Below are 22,543 nucleotides of genomic sequence, written 5' to 3'. Positions count from 1 at the left end.
CTTCAATGTACGGACAACGGGACATCAAACTACACATTTTTGTTAGAAAATCGCCTCTAGTGCAATTGAACAAAATACGTCAATGTGTAGCTTGATGCTGGCGTGTGTACAATACAAGCGACATACGTTCACATATCTTACCACGTCAGTAGACCTGAGCGGTGGTTTGCCCAGAGCCAAGTTAAGCAGGGATACGCACTCCCTCGTGGCTCTCAATGTAATCAGCATCATTAGAAAGAACACCCAGGGCAGAGGACGCACTAGTTCCGGTTGAGGTCTATCATCTTGGTCCACTGAAAATTGAAAGAAATTTAAAAATTCTGGGTCAATGTTGTAGTTACATATCATGCAAGTTAAAAGTAAATTATGCATCTGCAATTGCTCAGGCGTTCTAGCACAGGAAAGGTAGACAAAAAACAAAAGCAATCACGACCGTGACATCACAGTACATTTACTCAAATAATTTGTATGCCCGTAAAAATATACATAATTTCGTCAAGAAAGAAGATATTCATAATATTAACCTTAGAACCAAGTCCAAACTCATGGTACCACGATTTCGTTTAACTAAGGCAAACGATTCTTTTATGGGGAACTGTATGTATGTAAACACTTTATTGTACAACAAAAACAAATTACAATTTTTTTAACACAGAAATAGAACGTTATTGTACAAAGGCGAGCTTATCCCATAAAGGGATTTGTTCCAGCTATCCTTTGGATAGTTATATAATAAAATCTAATAAATCATGAAATTGAATGTCACATACTCAATAACTAAAGAATAAAATTACATCAAATTTAAACACGAATACATAATATTAAGTAAATGATGATACACGTATACATATAAAATATATAATAAAATAAGACTATAAATAAATACGTGAAATGTAAATAAATATTTTGTAAGCACTAACATTAGGAGTCCGAATAATCCCAAGATTTCAATAGTAAAACTGTTTAAGATTGCCATTTCCTAGGTTTAAAACTTACATTAAAAGTATTTTGTCTAAGTGATGTTGTCTAATATTTATTTGTCTAATATTATTTATTTGTCTAATTTAAATTGAAAAGTCATATACAAAATTGTAGACTACGTGTTAGATAAAGATGTATGGAAAGACAACATGAGTCTAGATTCCACACAAATATGATTCACAGTGTATTCTATTAGCATTAAATAATCCCTACAGTTCCTTGCTGGTTCTTCTTAGGGAAGTCAGCACAGTGAACGAGTAGTAGCTTAAAATGACGTTTTCAAGTGACGTTTTCACATATACACACGCACACGCTCACGCACGCGCACGCCACGCACACGCACACGCAAACACACACACACACACACACACACACACACACACACACACACATACACACACACGCGCGCGCGCGCGCGCGCGCGCGCGCTCACAATTGGTTTTAGTTATTATTTATTAGTCAATACCACTAACATGACACCCTAGAGGTTGGGTGACTGGAGTCCCATATTACAAGCTCTGCTTAGTTTAGGCTCCAGTCTCCCACAATGCATTATTCTAAGCGTATGTAATAATACAAATGTATATCTGCTGTAAATGTTACTTTGTTTTATATTGTGGAGATAAATAAAGATATATACAGTGGTGGACACATAATTAAAGACACTTAGAGAATATTATTTTTTCAAAGTTTACTTATCCTATATTTTTTTATTATAATGCAATAGGAGCTTGCAATATTATTTAAATTATTCTAACGGGTATCGTGAAATGTTTGAAATGAAATAAAGAGAACGAAGATGTCGTATTTTAAATGTTTATTAAGTTTCTTTAATTACACCGTTATAAACTAATACAAAAGCTTGGCCAACTAATTAAAGACACACAAATCATGTAACTGCAAAAAAAATATTACAAATGTTAAAACGAATTTGAGTATAAAATTAGTTTCAGATGTATAATAAGAAAATAAAAGCACGTTGTTAATATTTTGTCGCATGTCCTTTAGCAGCAATGACGGCCCGACACCGCCTCGGCATAGAAGCAATCAAATTATTGCAAGTTTCAATCGAAATCTGTTCCCATGCCTCTTTAAATGCCGTGTATAGTTGATGCACGTTACTTGTACGTTTTTTTGCAACCATTTTCTTCACACGGGACCACAAGTTTTCGATCGGGTTAATGTCAGGACTATACGGTGGCCAATCCAAAACTGTTACTGATTGGCTTCTAAGAAATTCTTTGACCACTGCTGAAGTGTGTTTGGGATCATTATCATGTTGAAAAGTCCATATCACCGGCAAATGATCCTCGGCATAAGGTAACATGGTGTTTTCTAAAATATTTTTATATTGAAATTTATCCATGTTACCTTCTATTTTTTTAATAGGTCCCACACCGTGACCAGAAAAACATCCCCAAACTTTGATACTACCCCCTCCATGTTTAACAGTTTTTTTTGTGTATTTTGGATCCATTTGTTTTTTTGAAGGACGCCTCACGTAAACTTTTCCATCAGAGTTAACCATATTTATTTTAGTTTCGTCAGAAAAAAGCATATTTTTCCACTGTCGCTCTGTCCAATGTGCATATTTTTTGGCAAACAGCAATCTGGTTTTGATGTTTTCTTTCTTCAAAAGGGGTACCTTCCGAGAAATTCTTCCAAACAAGTTTGCCTCACATAATCGCCTTCTCACCGTTCTTGCAGACACTCCTCTAGATTCCTCTGCACCAAATACTTCCAAGCGAATGACTTCTGATCCTTTGAAAGGGTCTTTTTTAGCCAACAATTATATTCTTGTGTCTTCTCGCAGGGTTGTTTTTCGCGGTCTAGGTTTCCAAGGCACATTTTCCGTAGTGTTAAATTTCTTCAAATGCCGGATAGCGTTCATTACCATATCTTTCATCATATCAATTTTCCTATATGACCACCCCTTTTTCATAAAAAATCAGAATTATCTTCCTTGGAAGGATCGCAACTTTTGCTTTTTCCCATAATATTTCAATTTAAATTTCACAATAAACTTAGAGCACGGCTAAAACTGAGTGAGATTTTGCGTATCACGAAAATTCGCTCAATATTAGAAAAAATCAGTGCTCTTTTTTATTTTTTATTTCAAGTTTAGAACACGAAATACGCACTGTCTTTAATTAGATGGCCAGCAGCTAATGTATCGAAAAAGTTTGAATGATATTTGAAACAGGAACTATGTAAACTCTTTTTAGTTAAACTTTGATACTGTTCTCATTTTAAAAAATATATGATGTCAGTGTATGTAAAATGACTATTAAAATGGAATTGATACCTATCTTGGGTCTCTAAATATCATTTAATTTGTTGTATGTGGTCAACATCAAGGGTGTCTTTAATTATGTGACCACCACTGTATGTATTATATTATTATTACATTATACATATATTATATATACTTTGACCTTAAAAATGCGTCCTAAATAAAGATATGCGTGTTTACTAATTTCCATAAACAAACAAACTATAATGATTTCAAAATTTTTAAACATACTTTTCTATTTTAGCAGTTGGTTATGACTGAACTCGAAATTCGAGTCGGTGGCAATATCACCGTGAAAGTTTCCTTTTATACCACTTCAGTAAAAATTAATACTTACAGGGTGGTGGTACCGCCCACTTAGCGCACTTCTCGACGACCCATAGAGCTCGGTCCAGATGCCGCAACGCGGTCTGCCCGAGCCTGTAGCCGGCCGCCTGTTCAGCGATGTTCTGCATCACATCCTTCGCGAACGACACCAATTCCATAACTGTAACAGGCGTAAGGAAAAGTTTTCTTAAATAGGCACTTCGCGGCTAATGTTTGTGTCATTGAGAAACGAGACAGATGACTCAGTAAAATGAATACTGGGCGTCATTTTAGAGTAAAGGATCAGAAAAAAGTAATAATCTGATAGTATATACACTTATAAGTCTGATTTAGACTTAGTCAATATAGGACATTACGAATATTTAATATATCGGTTTTAAAAAAAATTCAATCTTTAAAATTTTGAGATGACACGGATATCCGGTAACTATCCGGTATCCGGTTTAGTTTTACAATCCGGCCGGATATCCGGCCGTTTTAAAAATCCGCTGCCGGAATTTTTAAACTGAGAAAAATTCGTACACCAAATAAATCGATTTATTGATTAAAGATGATAGAAATAGGTTTTAACGCAACTAAATGATCGTTGACCATTTATTTATTACTTTTAACTGAAAGAACTATGAAGGTAGATAACGTTACCTGTAAATTTAGTATTCAAATTTCAATAAAGGCAAATTATGGTGTATGAAGCCCAGTTCTTCTGCATTAAGTGGTAAAAGTTGGTTCTATTTATTTTCATAAACGAGACCAGCTTCAGAGGACAATTTTCATATAAAATTTGTTAAATTTGAAGTAGTACCACTTGTTATTGCCAGACGACCAAATAAAATGGTCGCGAGAAAGGATCGCGATCAAGATCTATTTAAACTATCTTCAAATACAATGTGTACCTACCTACAACAATAAAACATGTAAGCAGAAGGCTTGGAATTAATTAGATCACAAACAAAGTAATGAAATCAAATTGAAACAAAATAATAACGGGGGTATCAAGTGCTAGGCTTATACTTATAACGACTAGACATTTTAATATAGTCAAAGAATTATGTAATTGCTTTTTTTCCTTCTCCATCGCGAGAAATTTGCATTCGGCACAACAAACAGCACTGTTATTAAAATATGGCCAAATTTGCGATTTTTCTCACCGTCAACATTTTTCTGTTATATAATGGTTTGTATTATCGAATAAATTAATCGTTAATTAAATTTTTATTGAATTGATATTCAATAATTTTTTGTGAAATGACTCCACTAGTTTGCTATAATTATTAATACAAAGATCGAACACTCAGAAAAAACACTCAGAAAAAATTCCTTCGATCCGGTCGGATACGAACCGACGTCTTCTTGCATACCGTGCCAGACTGAGTGTGTTTTCTGAGTGTTCGATCTTTGTATTAATAATTATAACAAATTAATCGTTTTTATAAACACCAAGTGAACATAATAAATGAAATCGTCAATGTGAAAGTGCAATCATTCGCTTAATCACTATCCGTTTCATCTCTATTAAAAATATTCTTGTTATTACAAAAATAAAAATTATCAGTTGATATTGTATACAATAATAAGTAATACCATTGCCATTTAGTTTAACATATAAAATGTTAATGGTATTGTAAACGAAGTGAAACTTTTTTGTTATATTAGGGTAATCATTACAATGTAAGTAGTGTATTTGCATCCGGATCAACAATTTAATCACAAAAGAAAAGGGGAAACATGAGAATTTTCGTTACTTAAATTTTACTTAACTAGACAAATAATTCTACGAAATTTTACATGCCTGTTGTATTTCGCATTATAGTTTAAGAAATATTATTTGCACCGATGAATGTTATCTCTTGGAACGACTTATCCTTTCTATTAAAATAGAAAGGATAAGTCATAAAGGATAAGGATAAGTAATAAAACCATTAACACCTCTCTTAGTTAAAAACGTGCATGGGCTTAATGATCTTGGTCAGTCAGATGAGTCATGGGTGCGTTAAATGCTTTTTCTGAATTCTAGTTTTCAATTATTATTTACTCATCCAAGAAGTCCGCGCGACCGCGACGTAAGGCCCATTTAGATGGAGAGAGTTTATCGTCTCGAAGATACGATTACCGAAAGAATATAAAAAACTTTCCTCGTCTAAACGTTCGCGATTATCGACCGTCACGTGAGCGATAATTGCCTCGCCTTTGAATATTGAACCGTGTAAACAGAATTCGAAAGCAAAAATCGTATTTCGAGTTTCTGTGCCAGCCGTTTCTACCACGAGTGCAGTGCGCGAGGGTGTTTTGATTATCACTGTTTTTCGAAAACTCGTAAGCGAGAATCTCCTTACTACATATTTCTCTGTGCAAAAAGTCGAGGAAGCGATTAAGTTGCTTGCGAATGTCGTATGACATAATCGTAGGCGAGGTTTTAGTTCTTGCCTGAATGTAAACATTATGATACGATAATCTTATGGCGACTATTGCTTACTATAATCGCGTACGATTTTTCGTCACGCGATAAACTCTTCCATCTAAATGGGCCTTAACGCCAGCGGCAGCGCGGCGAATACTCGATATTCTGCAATGCTGAGCAGTCGCTCAGTGCTAGCATTATGTCCACAAATTAGTTAGGGAGACTACGTTGCGTCGTTGTGTTGTGTTTACACTAGTTGTTTGCGCTGTACATATGACACGGGCGTCACCAAGACGGCTCACTCTTTTGTCCTATTGCATTGTACCCTAAAGATGAAGCAATAAGACAAATCCGTGCAAATAATAATACGCCAACCATAGATTCATACACAAAAACTCGTTGAACATGTTAAAAAATATTTTAAAACACGCACAACCTTCAGCGCTCGATCCGGCAAACAAAGCACATTTTCAGGACCCGACTCACGCCGCCTGACTCACCTCACCTCAACTAGGGGTACTCAAGGGAACTTGCTAATAGCTATTGCTGAGTGCATCTACAACCTTTGCGGAACTGTATGGTTTGTAAAACTGTGCACGAAGTATAACTGACCAGCTTGCATGAAGCGTAAGGCAGGGTTCGAGGGATGGGTTCGACAGAATCGCGTCGCGAATGCGATCGAATGCGCAGGCGAGCAAGCTAACACTTATTTCATTATACAATATTACAAAGTTGTTCTAAGAGTTTTTGAAGGATATAATGATAACTATTATTATTATAACATAAAAAAATACACGTGGATTGCGACACGTATCTTTAAAACACCTAATGAAAGTTGTTTTAAAACTGTTTACATATTACTCGAATTATCCGATTCGTGACGACTGCAAAATTCGAATACCAAATTTAACGGATATTCGAATAAAACTAACATTCGGATATCCGAATTGCAAGCCCTACCCGCGTGGTCTAACAATGTCAGGCAGATACCTGGATATGTATGATATGATGTGGGCCTGGGTTCTAACTCCTTTGGCGGGAGGTGCGATGGTGGAAACGAAACGGTGGCACCAGTTCGAAAAGTTCCTCTGAGCACTCCCGATTATAAAGACAGTAGAACACACACACAGAGTCCAAACCGTCTGTGAGTTTGGGATTATCGACAATCCGAACAGTCTTACGTTCGATGCAGTCACGTGGATAAAGCAGGTATTTGAGAGCTCCTGCACAGTTAAGGAATTTATGGTTTAGTTTTCCTACCCGACCACAATCACAGTTACAGAATTCTTCAACTTTATAAGGTTGAAAACAATAGGTTTGTTCTAAAATGAACAAACAACAGAACGTGTTTGCGTGTTTGTTCTGAACACATTCTTTCACATGAAGGAGGTATTTTTACGGAAGAGTATTTTGAGAGGTATTTTGTTGGTCTAGTCGAACATATTACCAAGAAATTAGATCAAGGACAAAAATGTGTAGGTACATTCCTCGGCTTACAAAAGGCGTTTGACACAGTATACATACCTGCTCTTTTGTATAAACTAGAAGATGTTGCCCACAGAGGCATCACTCATGATATTTTCAGTGACTATCACACTCATCGATCTCATGATAAATGAACTTACAAGCGCCGAAACTAGCATGGAATACGGCGTCTCGCAGGGATCCATAATTGGACCAACTCTGTTCCTACTCTATATCAATCAAAAATTGTGATATAAGTAGCAATCTAACGTTATTATTAATTCACAGTAATCTAAACTTATTATTAATTAACAACTTTATGTGTTTGTGTCTAGTAGTGAAAGGAACTAGAATAAACTCTATAAAGTACAAAAGTGTAGCTAATAACTAAATACAACACTTTGATGGAATAAAGCCATAAGCTTAAGAAGGAAAATTCACGGGGGGAAGAGCTTTGAGAAGTGTATGCATACCAACGCACACTGATCCCTTATTATACCGCGAGTGTACCGGCGCATCCCGCCGCGGTCTTCTCTAGCGCGCTCTTCAATCACAGACCTTTTTTTATCGAAGCGGTGATATTGTTTACCTTTTTTGTATATGTATTTAATGTTGATAGAACGAGATTGCCATGAGCTACAAGCTCAAGAAGTGAAGGTTAACCCGCAAATATGTTGCCCTGCAAAATCGCCATGTCTCTATTTTGAAGGGTAAGCTGCTGGTAAAATTACAGGCACATGGAACTTGTCAACTTATATTTCAAGGTAACAGGTGCAGTGCCCTTCAGATATTTGCGATTCAAAGCTTTGAGTGGCACTGCAACTGTTATGGGCAGGCGTGTCGCTTAGCACCAGGCGCACGACTTGTTTGTCCCGTCGCTTGGTATAATAAAAACAAACTAAAAAATCATGATATTCAATAAATGAATATTCCACTAGTGACAATATTACACCAGTCAAACGTGGGTTATTGTTATTAAGTTTTTATTGAATGTCAGAATGTTTAACCACCATACTATAAAAAAATATTAAATTATTTTTTTGTGAAGTTAGTCCACTAGTTCGTTATAATAATAATGATAATGACGTACACACTCATAGCCCCGCACTAGGGAAACCCTGTATCATGCGTACCACGGACACACACGTAGACAACCACAAATTACACCCAAACTCACGAGAAAAACACATGTAGGTCTTACAAATATTTCTCCCGGCCCGGGAATCGAATCCGAGACCTCTGCATGGCAGTCCAGAGTGGTAATCGTTCGGTCACGGTGGCAGTTGAATTATTAAACAAAGATCGAACACTTAGAAAAATTCATTTCGATCCGGTTGGATTCGAACCAACGTGTCCTTAGTAAACCGTGCCATACGCTATGCCAACTGAGTAACGGAACGAACCATTAATTTTTTCCTCACGAATTTTTCCACGTGCTTGTTGCAGATCTTTATTTTGGTTTTTTAAGCGACTTTTTAGCCGTGGCGCCATCTATGAGAAATCTATGAAAGTTTTTTATTACGTTGTTATTTTCATAATTCTACTTTAATAAAAATACCAAAAATTACTTAATGATTTCCGACACTTTATTGTTAAGGGTGCGGAATAACGATTAATGTAGGGCATATTCCCTTTCGAAAACCAAGTAAGATCGTAACTCTCGCTTAGTTACGATAAAAATAACAAATACAAGCAGTGAGGAGAGGTACGATATCTAGCACTTGTTCCAAAAATAAAATGCAAACAAAAAATATTTCACCAAATATCACGCGCTCTTCACCCGATAAAATATGCGGAATCTTCGGACGCCTATTGATATACTGCATGATTAGTCTTGGTTCGTAACGCTAATGAGGACTCGGTTTGAATGAATGATAACAAAATGTATAACAAAATATACCTAAAGTACAGTCGATAAAAGAAATAAAATTAGTCGAATATATCGCACGTTGAAATCAATACCGTCATTCGTCATTAAACGGAAAATGTAACTTTTGATGAATAGACATTAGTTTCTGAAAATTTAGAAAGTAGATTATTGAATAGATTTCCTTTGGATTTTTTACGAGTCTCTTTTTTTGAGATAATGACTACGAAAATATATTAGACGACTCTTGACTTTTGTGTTTGACTGTAGGCTTGTAATAAAATTATAAATGGGTAGCAGATAACTCTCCAGAGCAAAGTTTAGCTATGCGGATATGTTCAGGTAGACTTGATAGCAGACAGACGAGGAAAGAAGATAAGTAAAGTAGCACATACTGGTCATCTAAGATCATGGAGTTTCAAAGGCCTTGTGCAACATAAGAGCTATACAGTATTATAATATATTAGTAATAATTATAATATGCCAGACAGCCACACTGATTATTATATAATAATAATAGTTATCCTATATATAGTTAGACTGGCATATTGGCCCTGACCAGTAGGATCAGTACGGCAGGGCGCGAATTACGCGAGAGCGATATTATAAAACTCAGTCACTCAATGAGCTATGGAACGAGCAATGCTTGGCATTTCTCTACGTGACCGAATCAGAATTATACAGGGCTATATTCAGCAAAACGAAAAGAAAAACAAATACTGTGAAAAAAACAAACAAATACTATAACAACTGATAAAATTTTAATGTACCTATGACTACAGTTTGTGTTGAAATGGCCCTGACTCAGCATAAATACTGTAGACCGAGAGAAGTCAAACAGTGCTGGTTTTCTGCGAGTACCATATGGTGAGGCATCGCAGCCCAGTAAGCCATGCCACCAAAGTGCCTAAAACCTAACTCTAAATACTATACATATAATATATATAATAAAGTTAAATCCTTCTCCTGTTAAATTTGGTTCGGTGCAGATACGAGCATTTTACCAATACTACATACGTGGGTTTGCACTATCCTCGACGTTATTTAGAAATGTACGGGAATGTTCGACATTCTTACTTCGGTTCTCCCGAAGCACTAATCTTTTGAGAACCGGATGAAGTCCGTGACAACCCTGTCCACAGAATGATCTGAGGTCAGGACATAAACTCATAAGGTCCCTGTGCTTGCACAGTTTATAGTGCCCTTCTCGTAGGGTTACTATAAACAAAACTTAAGTAGAAGTACTGTTCGGCATTCTTGTTACTAATAGTACAAAAAATTACCTGATTCAGACCAGATAATCGGTGTGAATTTCTTCCAGATTATTATTATTTACATACTCCGTTTCTGCGTATATAAACAAAGATAATGTGGTAAATTTATAATGTAAATATAATAATACGTGATGCACCGTAAACTCAAAGATTCCCTATCTTGGAATGTGCACGCAAACAATCTACCTCATTGCCCCAAACGCAAAAAGATTATACACGCGCCGTTGGTCGTGATAAACAACATAATGATGTAAACATAATATTTGTTATTACTGGGGTAAAGGAACCTTGCGGTCGCTTTTGGGTATCGAGTATTTTATTTGTTGGTTGTCAAACGTCTGAGGTAAGGATTAAAAGTGAAATTAGAGGATCGTCACAAGACGCACATCTGTGAAAGCATTTGCCAACAGTGTTTTCGTCAATCAAGAACGAAAGTTAGAGGTTGCAAGGCGATTAGAAACCGCCCTAGTTCTAAATATCGTCTCGTAATGTCAAGTGACGGGGCGAAGTCGTGCGCCTGAGTGTAAGCTATACGCCTGTCCATAACAGTTGCAGTGCCATGCAGAGCTTTAAATAACAAAGATCTGAGGGGCACTGCCACTGCGTTTGTCACCCGGAGACATAAGTTGTCAAATCCCATGTGCCTGTCATTTCACCAGCAACCCTTACCCTTCAAAACCGGAACACAGTAATGCTGACATTACTGCTTGGCGGCAGAAATAAGTGAGCTGGCAGTACTTCCCTGGACGAACTCTTTCACAAGAAGCTCTACTGCTACTTAACCATTTCTTTTTATAGGCGTGCTACATTATGCATACTTAGACATACTTATGACGTGACTGAGGAATATTTGTGATGATTACACAATCCTTCATTAAAGAAAAATAATAGGGACTTTATTAGCGTCTATACTTTCAACATAATGAAAAGAAATGGCGGTTTTATTATTCGTGTAAAGGCTGTTGCATGGATACAGCTTGAATGATTTCTCATTGAAATTTTTCAGAAAGCTGATAGAGCTGTTCTCGTGGTCCTCTGCAGTGAGGATGCGGTCTTAATCCTATTTACGGCATGGAAATCGTCAGTTTATTTTTGCAAATATACCTGATGCAGTGCAAAATTGCGGAAAAACCCAACTGCACACTGAATCCGTGATGACATTAGATACGGACAGCATTGAAAGATTTTTTAGCCAAAGAAAGATTTTTTTTAATTGGTTCACAGAGCTCTCGTGTAGAGCGATTGACAATGTGAAAAAATTTAAAGTGTCAATAAAAAGTTTATGTAGATATATTAATTTTTGAATCCTCTCTTTAGAGAAGACCCGTACCCGCCAGTGGGATGTATAATGTGTTCACGATGATTTTTTATGATATCAAAAATATCCTATATCCTCATAAAATACCCAAGATTTCCTACTGTCCAATGGCTAAGCAACAAAAAAAAGAAGCGTACACGTTTTACCTCTTGTAGATCGAGACATGATTTCAAAAGTTCGCTACGAAGTAATAAGTTTGAAATTGTAGCCAAGGTTAAGTTTTATGTTAGAAAATTGGACGTAATCGCTATAAATTGCTGTGGTTTGGAGAAAAACACGCATAATTGAGCTTTTATTCGATTCATATAATTCTTCTCGTATTGTCGTATCCGATATTTATACCGTAACTGCGAACGACGACATACGATATTATTCAGCTTTCACAAACAAACACTCCATTAGGGAGTCACTACACATATGGACACGGAACAAAGGCCAGAGAGGAAATCACATTTACCTGTAGCTGTGCTACCTTGCAATTAGTTAACAAGTTTAAATACCTAGATCTGCATGTTGATAATAGATTAGATAGAAAATACCTTTCGGTGAGGTATGTTCGAAGCTTAGAATACTGTTGAACAATTTTTATCACTTAAAATCGCTGTTAGATATACGTAGTCTACGTATTACGCATTGGTCGATTCTTTATTGAGTTACTTTGGGGCCAGACGAGCGTCATTTTGTGAGTTGTGACTTGACCGAAATTCGGTTGGAGCGCCAGACGAACGTATCTTATTCAGTTGCTTTTAAACGTTTATACGGGGTGTTAGTGTCGTAATAGTGTAATGGATCCATTAAAAATAGTATGCATTTATGAAGCATTAGAAGACGATGTTCGAAAAAAAATGTAGCTGGGTACATCCACTCAATATGAAAAGATCAAAGTGTGGGCAGTTTCATATATTACATATAAAAGTTTATGTGAACATCCAGATCAATTTGTTAAGTACTACCACATGCCAATAAATGTTTTTCAAGAATTATGTTCAGCCTCGGTGAAATTTTTTTCCGAATCGAACATTTGCGCAAGAAACGATTATATTCACGCGCATCCTATACCAAAGTGACCCCTTCCCCCACCCCTATCTCCACCCGCGCCAGCCCGACGCACGATGCGACCGAAAGTCAGTCGTCATTATGCCCGTAAGTCGGCAGATAACTCATTTTGCGTCGTCGTAATACTTCTACTCTGCTCCTCACCGCTACATCCTCTTACGACCCCCTCAGGGAACACCCTCACCGCGTACGTAGGACCCGTCGGCCAAGGGAAGCCCTCAACGACTCTGACGACCCTATCACTCTCGCCACTTTGAAGGCCAACCAGATCGCTAGTCAGTCCCGTCCCGCACGCACCAACCGTCCTCGCCGGTGAGGTCGTAGAACCCCTCATTTCAGCACGTACACTGGTAGATTCTCTCCTACAGCACGCCCTTCTGGGGGACTACTACTACTACGCTACTTACCTTTAAGTTTATTTTAGGAATTATGAACCTTCAGCTCGCCCTTTTCTGCGGTGGCGCAGTCAAGGCCATCAGCGGACAACTGCAAAATATCCTTCAAAAAAAAAATAAAAAAAATTGCGTCGTATGAAACAAACCGTATTTTTATATGAAACCGAATGCAGCGCAAACTGCGCAACTCAAAAAACGCAACTCACAAAATTACGCTCGTCTGGCCTCACACTAACGGGCTAGTTGTTATAGCCGAACCTTTGACACATACCTCAGCGACGTAAAAATCTTGCAAATAAGATTTTGAAATATTAAAATATAAATAATAACGTAAAACCAAGAATGGTTGTAAAGGAGATTATGATAAATTATTTACCTACTGTAAAATATTTCCTGTAAAAGCAAACGTTTAATATTTGGCCGCTATTGAAAAGTATTATAGAACTGAATATAAAATTAATGTAACGAACAAGTATAACACTAAGCGAACCCGTGCAAATAAATATGTACGTTCAAAAGTAAATAACTATTATCGTAAAAGATCAAATAGACATTTCTTGCCAATTATATTTAATAAATTAGATTTTTTTTGAGAGGCAGAGAATTGTTAAAATTTATACTTCTTGAAAGCATGTAAATTTAGTTGAATACAACCTACACTAGTTTTGATAAATGTACCCGTACTAGGATATTATAGTTTTGTGATTGTAAGTGTAACTTCGAAAACAAACTGCTTTCGCAGTTTGGTGAGAATTTTTTTATGTTTTCTTGTATGCCTTATTTGTATGAAATTAACAAATAAATAAACAGTATTGGGAAAGCTTTATACCCATGTAATGGGTGCGAAAAAGACATTGCGAGCATATTAAATTATTATATACAATATACCATCACATAATGTACATTAAATTATGGACCCTGAATAGGGCACAGCAAACAGTAGAAGAGAACACTAGTCATAATTGTTACATTTACTTAAATATGTAATTAATTAAATATCTATCAACAGTTTTATATAATTTAATGTTTTTATAATACGTACTTTTTCTGTTGTAACTAAAACTAAATTTAAACAAATATGTGTAGAACTAGTTAATAAAACTCAAGTACCAAGAATTTCATCTTCTAAAAAATCTTTTACATTACAGTAGTTTTTATTTATTACTAATTTCTTTAAGTTTTAAAAAAAGTATTTGTTATCTGGTTCATTTTTTAAACTCTCCGGAAGTTTATTAGGAAGATTTTTATTGACATGGTGTATGGACTAGAGAAAAGAATATTTAATCTAGAATATGGTATTACCAATCTGTTTCTATTTCGAAATGCATATTTAGTTGGGATGTCTTTACGCTTTCGATATATAAGTCTTGATGGTTTCTAGCATAAAATAGTGTTTACAACTATATGTTTGGGCTATATTTGTGAAAATTCTAATTAATTTCTTTTGTATAGTGAAGAGATGGTATTGATTGAAGTGTGAAGTGATATAGTTAAAGACATAAGACGAAAGAAGATTCAACCACTTGTATTCTAAAAGTTATCAGCAGGTATCGGTATAGGCAGAATATATATTTCTAGCAGCAGTAGAGTGCCTTGTGAAAGAGTTCGTCTGACGGTCAGGGAAGTACTGCCTGCCACCTTGCCTATTTCTATTTATGCCGCCTGCCAAGAAGTAATGTGAGCATTACTGCGTTCCGGTTTTCAAGTGTAAGGGGTGCTGGTGAAATTACAGACACATGGGACTTGTCAACTTACGTCTCAGGGTGACAGGCGCAGTAGCAGTGCTTCTCGGATCTCTGCGATTAAGCCGTTCAGCATTGGAGTCGGCTCTTTGGCCGCTATACGTGCCGTGGTCGGCGTGGCTGAGTTTTGGGCCACAATATATGCCATCGAAGAATAAATGACTATAATATATTAGACTGACTAATAAATGACGGCTCAAGCCGTTTCCGCGTTGATTCCTTTTTGCGATAAACCGATAGTGTCGATAAATGAAAGAACATAGAGGAGTTTTGTTTGTTCTCACAATTTTTATCACAATCTTCGGTCACGAAAAAAGCCTACAGGTAGGTATTACTTCCATCATACACGGACGCGGACCACAGAAAGGCATGGCTCTAGATATATTTTCAATATTGTTTCATCTATGTATAGAAATGACTTTTCGTCGCCTTACTTTCAAAAACTCGTATCATTTGTGTTTTACACAAAGTTACGGAAATGTAAAAAATGGATTGTATATACAAATGTTGCAGTCTGATTTCACATTCCATTTCCTTCATAATTACTCACTGACTTATACCTAGTAGCAGTAGAACTCCTTGTGGAAGAGTTCGTCCAGGGAAGTACTGCCACCTTACCTATTCATGCCGCCAAGCAGTAATGTCAGCATTACCGCGTTCCGGTTTTGAAGGGTAAGGGTGTTGGTGAAATTACAGGCACATGGGACTTGTCAACTTATGTCCCAGGGTGACGGGCGCAGTGGCAGTGCCTCTCAGATCTTTGCGATTTAAAGCTCTGAGTGGCACTGCAACTGTTATGAACAGGCGTGTAGCTTACCATCAGGCGCACGACTTGTTCGTCCCGTCACCCGATATTATAAAAAAAAGCCTATTCTTAAAGTAATGCATCCAATGTAACACCGTTGATAAGAAATTTAAAATAAATAGATAATAATAATAATAATAATAATAATAACGCACACACTCAACATAGCCCCGCACTAAGGAAACCCTGTGTCGCGGGTGCCATGGACACACATAGACAACCACAAATTACACCCAAACTCACGAGAGAAATAATTGTAGGCCATACAAATATTTCTCCCGGCCCGGGAATCGAACCTGGGACCTCTGCGTGGCAGTCCGGTATGGTAACCGTTCGGCCACGGAGGCAGTTGATGATAGTTTTGCCATCTCCTGAATAATCACTCTTTATAAAATACGAGTTTAAGAAATTAAGGCATCGTTTTGTTCTTCCTCTGAGTTTACAAAGACATTACACGAACGACGGAGTCAACAACTCGTCTCAAACACGTGACCGTAATCTACATTCATAAGATGTGGCACAAATTCAAGTAAATACGAATGTTACCTGCATATGGTACACCATAAAATAAACAATGTACGTGTCGCTTTTAAGTAATACCAAAACAAATTAAAAATAATCGTAAAAAAACAAAAACATATTTCAGTACCTAACTAGCTTGTTTTTTTGACATTTTATCGTTGAACTCATATTCACAGCTCTCACGTGGTCGACTTTTTCCACATCAGTCTATTTATAGGAGACCGGTACGCAGCACTGATACAGAAGGAATCTTTAGAGAGGATGTGTAGGATACTTAAAGGTGGGATGAAGACGATTTAATATTGTATGTGTGTACATACATACCTACATAGGTAGAGACAACTGACTTCCATTTGCTATGATATTAACACACACACAACTTTCGACTCATCAAGATGCATCAAGGCTTTCATACTTGTTCTTCGGGTAAGAGTACCTACACTTGAACTGGCCTTTCTTTAGCACATCCTCAATTAGGATATGGTAGACATGGGGAAAAGCGTTACGTTTCGATCACCGTGACTACCGTTCCAGTTACAAAAAAAATCGTTGTGACAAATCTAGTAGTCGTTATTAATAATGTTATTAATAATCATTTTGATGTAACGTTTCATTTCATTTGAAAAATTGATCTGCAATAACCTTTACATTTTTACGGTGTAAAGGTTGCCTGTCGTATTATTTGTTAATAAGACCACGCGGCATGTTTATTATCTTGGATCAATTTTGTATAATTATCTTATTTGTATTTATAATATTTACACTGATCTAATTATTTATTTCTTGGTTCATAATTAGAATTTAAAAATAAAAGCGAACTACACTGAGTACCCCGGTCGGCAGTCTCTGGGGTTCGCGCATGATTTTATTTGCAAAATACGTCCCATGTCGTGACCTCAGCGACGGTGACAGTTAGTGAAACGGAGGATCAACATGTGATTTTGGAACGTCGTTCCTTCGTAAAAAGTCACGGTAATACTATTTAATTTTGATGACTAATCACTGTGATTTTTTCATCGTGACGTTATTTATCACCCACCTCTAGGATAGGGTTATTTCGCCTTACAAACCTGCCCGCTCACTCTCGCCTTATAAATCTGTTTCGTTAATCTTCTTTCATACATCCACTCTAAATGCCCAATCCGGCTGTCTATCATACTAGATAGCATAGTGGGTCGTTTTAAGGCTGTACCATGAATGACGTCAAGCTTGATTTTTTTAAAGAGAAATAGACATGCACCTAGTCACATTCTCATCTGATGACAAGTGACGATGTTGTCGAGGATGATTTTTCTAACAAAGGATTTGATATCAAATTCAATTCGACAGTTTTAAGTGATAGTTATGGGTTGCTACAAGAATACAATACCTCGTCTAGTCCAAAGCGTAGGATGGAATCGTAAAAAACACAATAAAGTCAAGTTATATCATCCACGACTATTACACTGGTCGGTATGAAAGAACTGCACTTATCTTTAATTCACTCAGGCACACACTAATGAGTGGGATGTATTTAGGGGATAATGGAGTTGTATGGCCCCCTTTAATAGTACTCAGGCCTTGTTTGGCTTAATAGAATCTCGTTTTAATTAGTACGAGTACCAGAGCAACGCAATTAAAAGGCGTTACCCAGAACATCCAGACCAGAAACACTTTGTAAAAGTCCGTTTTGAACTACAGACATTATTAACAGCGCGTCTGTAGCGATTCTGTCGCGATACAATTGCGCTTTTGTATCGATTCAACCCCCTATAAATCGCTAACATTGCGATGCAATCGCGCGTTTGTATCGCTGCTAGAAGTCGCTGTGGGTAACCGTTCTTAGATACAGTGCTAATAATAGCAAAATGTCGGGGATAGTGCAAATCAGCGTATGTAGTATTGGTAAAAGGCGCGTATCTGCACCAAAACAAATTTCGTAGAAGAGGGATTTAACATTATTACTTTGTTATTTCAATGGCTACGATTTTCATTTATGCACATTAAGCAGTAATTTATGTTGTCTACGGACTGATAACAAAAGATTCCCGCAAATCACGCTAATTTGGTTGCCACAAATCCCCGACGATATTTTGTAACATTTTTTATTAAATTAAGAGACAACATGTGAGACTGCTTTTAGAGATTGAATTGGATAGATTGATAGTGTAATTTATTTTGTATATCAAGAAAATAACACTTGTATTTATCAATATTACCTACCATATAATATTGAGCTTTACACTTTTGACTTTAGACCGTCTTATCGCAAGTGGCGGAGCTGAATTATAATCTTAAGTATATATAAAGGGACACGTATCGTTACCCACGTAATAAGATTCATGCGGGATAAAAATGGAAAATCTAACGTTCTTTTGTTTGTATTTCTTATTACAATCCGAGGACTACATTAGTCTATTTAATTTTACTTCACACTTTGTCCTCGACGTTATACACTCTTACGGTTTGCCCTAACCCACATCAGACTACGCAGGAAGGTCACGCAACGCTCAATTAAGCAACAAATTAAATGTAAAATGTAAATATATAAAATCATTATAAAATTTCATCAGACCCCCCAACAAGTCCAAACGCAACCTAAGTGCATATCTGTATCAGGAGTCGTAAACATAAATACATCATTATGACTTCTTTATACCTTATAGATAAAACAAACTGGCAAGGGGCACAGGTCACTGCAATCGTAGACAGATAATGGGGCACCACACAATAATCTAGTTGCTCAATATGACAAACATATTATTTGACATAATTGTAAATGAGGACTGATTTTGTTGCATACTCTTTTTGATGTGTTGGTTAAACTGATTGAAAATTTTGTTGTTTTGATATCTCTATCTCTTATCAGCTAAAATTGGAAAGAATGATTTCTTGACACCTCTTTGTTGTATAATGGACCCAACGACCATTTATTACATGTTTGTGTTAAAAACACAACTGCGAAGTCTGTACTTACTATGACAAGGCAATTGCACCTTATATTGCTGAAATAAGTATTCGAAATATCTATTCTTTTATAAATAGGTAATCAAACTAGACTTGAAATCTACGCAAGATTTTTTTGCCTTCACTAAGTCAAATACCTTTACAGCTACCAGTGGTTAACAAGAGATGATGTCGCTTTAATAATTATAATATTCAGTTTATTGAATATCACAATGTTTTAAAATTAATGTAAATATTAAATTATTTATTAACATCTTCAAAAAAAAGAGGGTCTCAATTCGACTGTTTCTTTTTTGTATGTATGTTATGCATTAACTCCTTATTTGTGAACTGATTTTTATTTGTTGGAAAGAGGGTACACCGGTATAGACCCCATTTCAATTTGAAGAAAATATAGAAGGCAAATTAGGGAATGAATCCGGTTTCGTGCACTTTCCATAAAAAAGTTACAATTATTTGTGAAATTACTCTACTAGTTTGTTATAATTATTAATACACAAATTGAACACTTACAAAAATTTTTCGATCCAGCTGGATTCGAACCAGCATCTTCAGTATACCAGGTCGACTAGACTTGAAATAGTTAAAGAACAGAACAAGGAAAAAGTATTTTTTTTTACCATTTATTATTTACAATCATTTTATTTTAAAATACCTATCACAGGCAGAATTGCAATTAATCCTAAAGTTGGGCTATACTTTGAGCAAAATGCAACTGCAACAAACCGCTTTAGCGGCGACATCACCTTTATCATTTGAGGAGACCAAAACTAAAACCCAAATAACTGCACTTGCCACTAGCAAGTAACATCTTTACGCTACAGCAATACGAGTCCCATGATCCATGGGCTTCCCTGATTTCTATGGTAGTAGACCACACGTTAATTTACTAATCACAATTTGGTTTTTGAAAAGTCATGTCTAAATTCATATTTAACGTAAAAGCTTAAGAAAAGCCTCCAAACTTTTAACCATGGACCATCACTAGGCTAGATACGGCCCTGTACTATAATGAAGAAAGATAAGTTACAATCTCCACAACAACCTATACTCAATAATAATAGCAACATAGCTATTGTATCTCTGAAAATTTGTTTATGTAATGTGTCTTGCACACTTTGAAATGTACACTTATTATTAAAGTTCAACTCTATGACACACAACTCTACATTATAAGAAGGTCTACAGTTGATAATGTGAAGTGTAGAACACCAGTAACTGTACTTATGTTATGCCTAACAATTTTTGTGCTAGATACAGACTTATGTTAGTTAATTACAGAAAATAGGTATTATATTTTTTCTGATGGAAAGAACAAGTCCATCTGGTGGTAAGCAACATGCCTACAATTAACAATTTGCAGTGCCACTCACAACTTTAAACCACAAAAACATTAGCAGGGGCATTGCCACTGAGCCACCCTAAGATATAATGAGACAAGTCCCATGTGCCTGTAGTTTCACCAGCACCCCATCATTAAAAACTGGAACACAGTAATGTTTACATTACTTTTTGATGGCAGAAATAGGTATGGCGGCAGTACCTGGACAAACTCTTCACAAGAATCTCCATGGCTACTCTAGTAATGTATACCATAACGCAGGTCATAATTGAAATCCCTTACAATACTGTTGGACGTAGCTTACTATTTGGTCGAGTACCTCCATGACAATGGTTACCATGCCGGATGCCATGGCCTAGGTTCGATTCCCGGGTGAGGAGAAATATTTGCATGACTTACATTTATTTGTCTTGTGAGTTTGGGTGTAATTTGTGGTTGCCTATGTGTGTGTCCATGACACAGGATTTCCCTAGTGCAGGGCTATGTAGTGTGTGCATTATTAAAAAAAAAGAAAAAATCGAATTTACATTACTAAATAGCGCATCAAATTCTGAATTAAACTATTTAAATAATTCATTACGTTCAAAGTTTTAAATGTCAATTTGTGATAAAGGCTAATCAAAAAGATTTCAAGTTATTTAATATATGACTATGTCCAGGCACTTTCAGCCAATGCTAATTAAGACATGCAATTTTGTCACACACATTTAACTGCCTCTGTGGCCGAACGGTTACCATGCCGGACTGCCACGCAGAGGTCCCAGGTTCGATTCCCGGGCCGGGAGAAATAGTATGCCCTACAATTATTTCTCTCGTGAGTTTGGGTGTAATTTGCGGTTGCCTATGTGTGTGTCCATGGAACCTGCGACACAGGGTTTCCCTAGTGGGGGGTACGTTGAGTGTGTGCGTTAAAAAAAAAATTAGTAAATAAGTACTATTTCAGTACATTTTTCTATGAGACCAAAAATGTTTTCAATAAACTAGGTACTGTAGTTTAGATGTAGCACATTTTTTTTACACATTTTTAATTTGCATATATCAGAAGCTCCACAACTAGATCATACAGGTAATATGAAATCTGTTATCAGGAACCAAGTAAGGAAATGAAAGTAGTAAAAGGCTCTAAGAACAGGTAAAGTGGCCAAATTAAATTTTCCTAAGTATTTTGCCCTAAGTGCGACTTTATCAATGCCCTAACAAGACATATCGCTACGCATATATTATGTTTACACATAGTCATATCGGGAAGGAACACAATTAGAGTACAATGTACAATAGTGGCACAATACATTATCTAATTTTAGATTAAATTAACAAGTTTTGTTGGCTCTATTTATTAGCCATGTGTTTATCATTAAACTATATTAAGCTGTTCAATCATGGAAAACGTGTACAACACGTAATATCTTTAACGAAATTATAAGAAATATATTTTTGTAATAAAAGGAGGGAAATTTTCACTTACTAAAAGTGGGTGTTCCGAACAACTTTCAAAGTAAATTTTCTCGTAGCTCCAAGCGATAATTCAGCTGATTCCACAACTGAAATATAAAACAAACGTTACAACATCTAATAAACCGGTCATATAAGTAAAAAACATTGATAAAACTGAAATAATTACATAAAATTATCGAAACCCGTACTGACAGCCGGCGAAGTAATTAAATTAAAAAGTTGCTATGCTTTTTTTTCCATAACTCAAATTAACTTTTTATAGTCAAACCTGTTCAATTATAAAAAGAGTAAGCGATCTTTATTCTACTATAGGTATCCCTGTCTTATAATTTTCTTTTACAGTACTTATTCCAATGAA

At 36.2% G+C, this 22,543-nt stretch overlaps 1 protein-coding gene across 3 annotated transcripts in view; it reads right to left on the bottom strand.

The window, feature by feature from the left end:
• The window catches only part of LOC113230672, a 34,106-nt gene extending 11,832 nt beyond the window's left edge, over positions 1 to 22,274 (bottom strand). Inside the window, exons 1-3 of one of the 3 annotated variants that reach the window (XM_026464701.1) lie at positions 22,196 to 22,274; positions 3,612 to 3,761; positions 142 to 293 (exon numbers count right to left, since the gene is read on the bottom strand). In XM_026464701.1, coding sequence (XP_026320486.1) covers positions 142 to 293; positions 3,612 to 3,759 — 300 coding nt within the window. In that variant the 5' untranslated portion in view covers positions 3,760 to 3,761; positions 22,196 to 22,274. Of the gene's footprint in view, positions 1 to 141; positions 294 to 3,611; positions 3,762 to 10,100; positions 10,124 to 22,195 lie in introns of those variants that run through there. The other 2 variants (XM_026464703.1, XM_026464702.1) reach the window with 2 other exon arrangements.
• Positions 22,275 to 22,543: the final 269 nt, after the last annotated feature.

This window comes from Hyposmocoma kahamanoa, unplaced genomic scaffold (genome assembly GCF_003589595.1).
Source record: "Hyposmocoma kahamanoa isolate Upper Pololo Valley unplaced genomic scaffold, ASM358959v1 64, whole genome shotgun sequence".
Taxonomy (NCBI): Eukaryota; Metazoa; Arthropoda; class Insecta; order Lepidoptera; family Cosmopterigidae; genus Hyposmocoma; species Hyposmocoma kahamanoa.
Note: the sequence above shows the minus strand (reverse complement) of the source record. Positions and strands in the feature narration are given on the sequence as shown.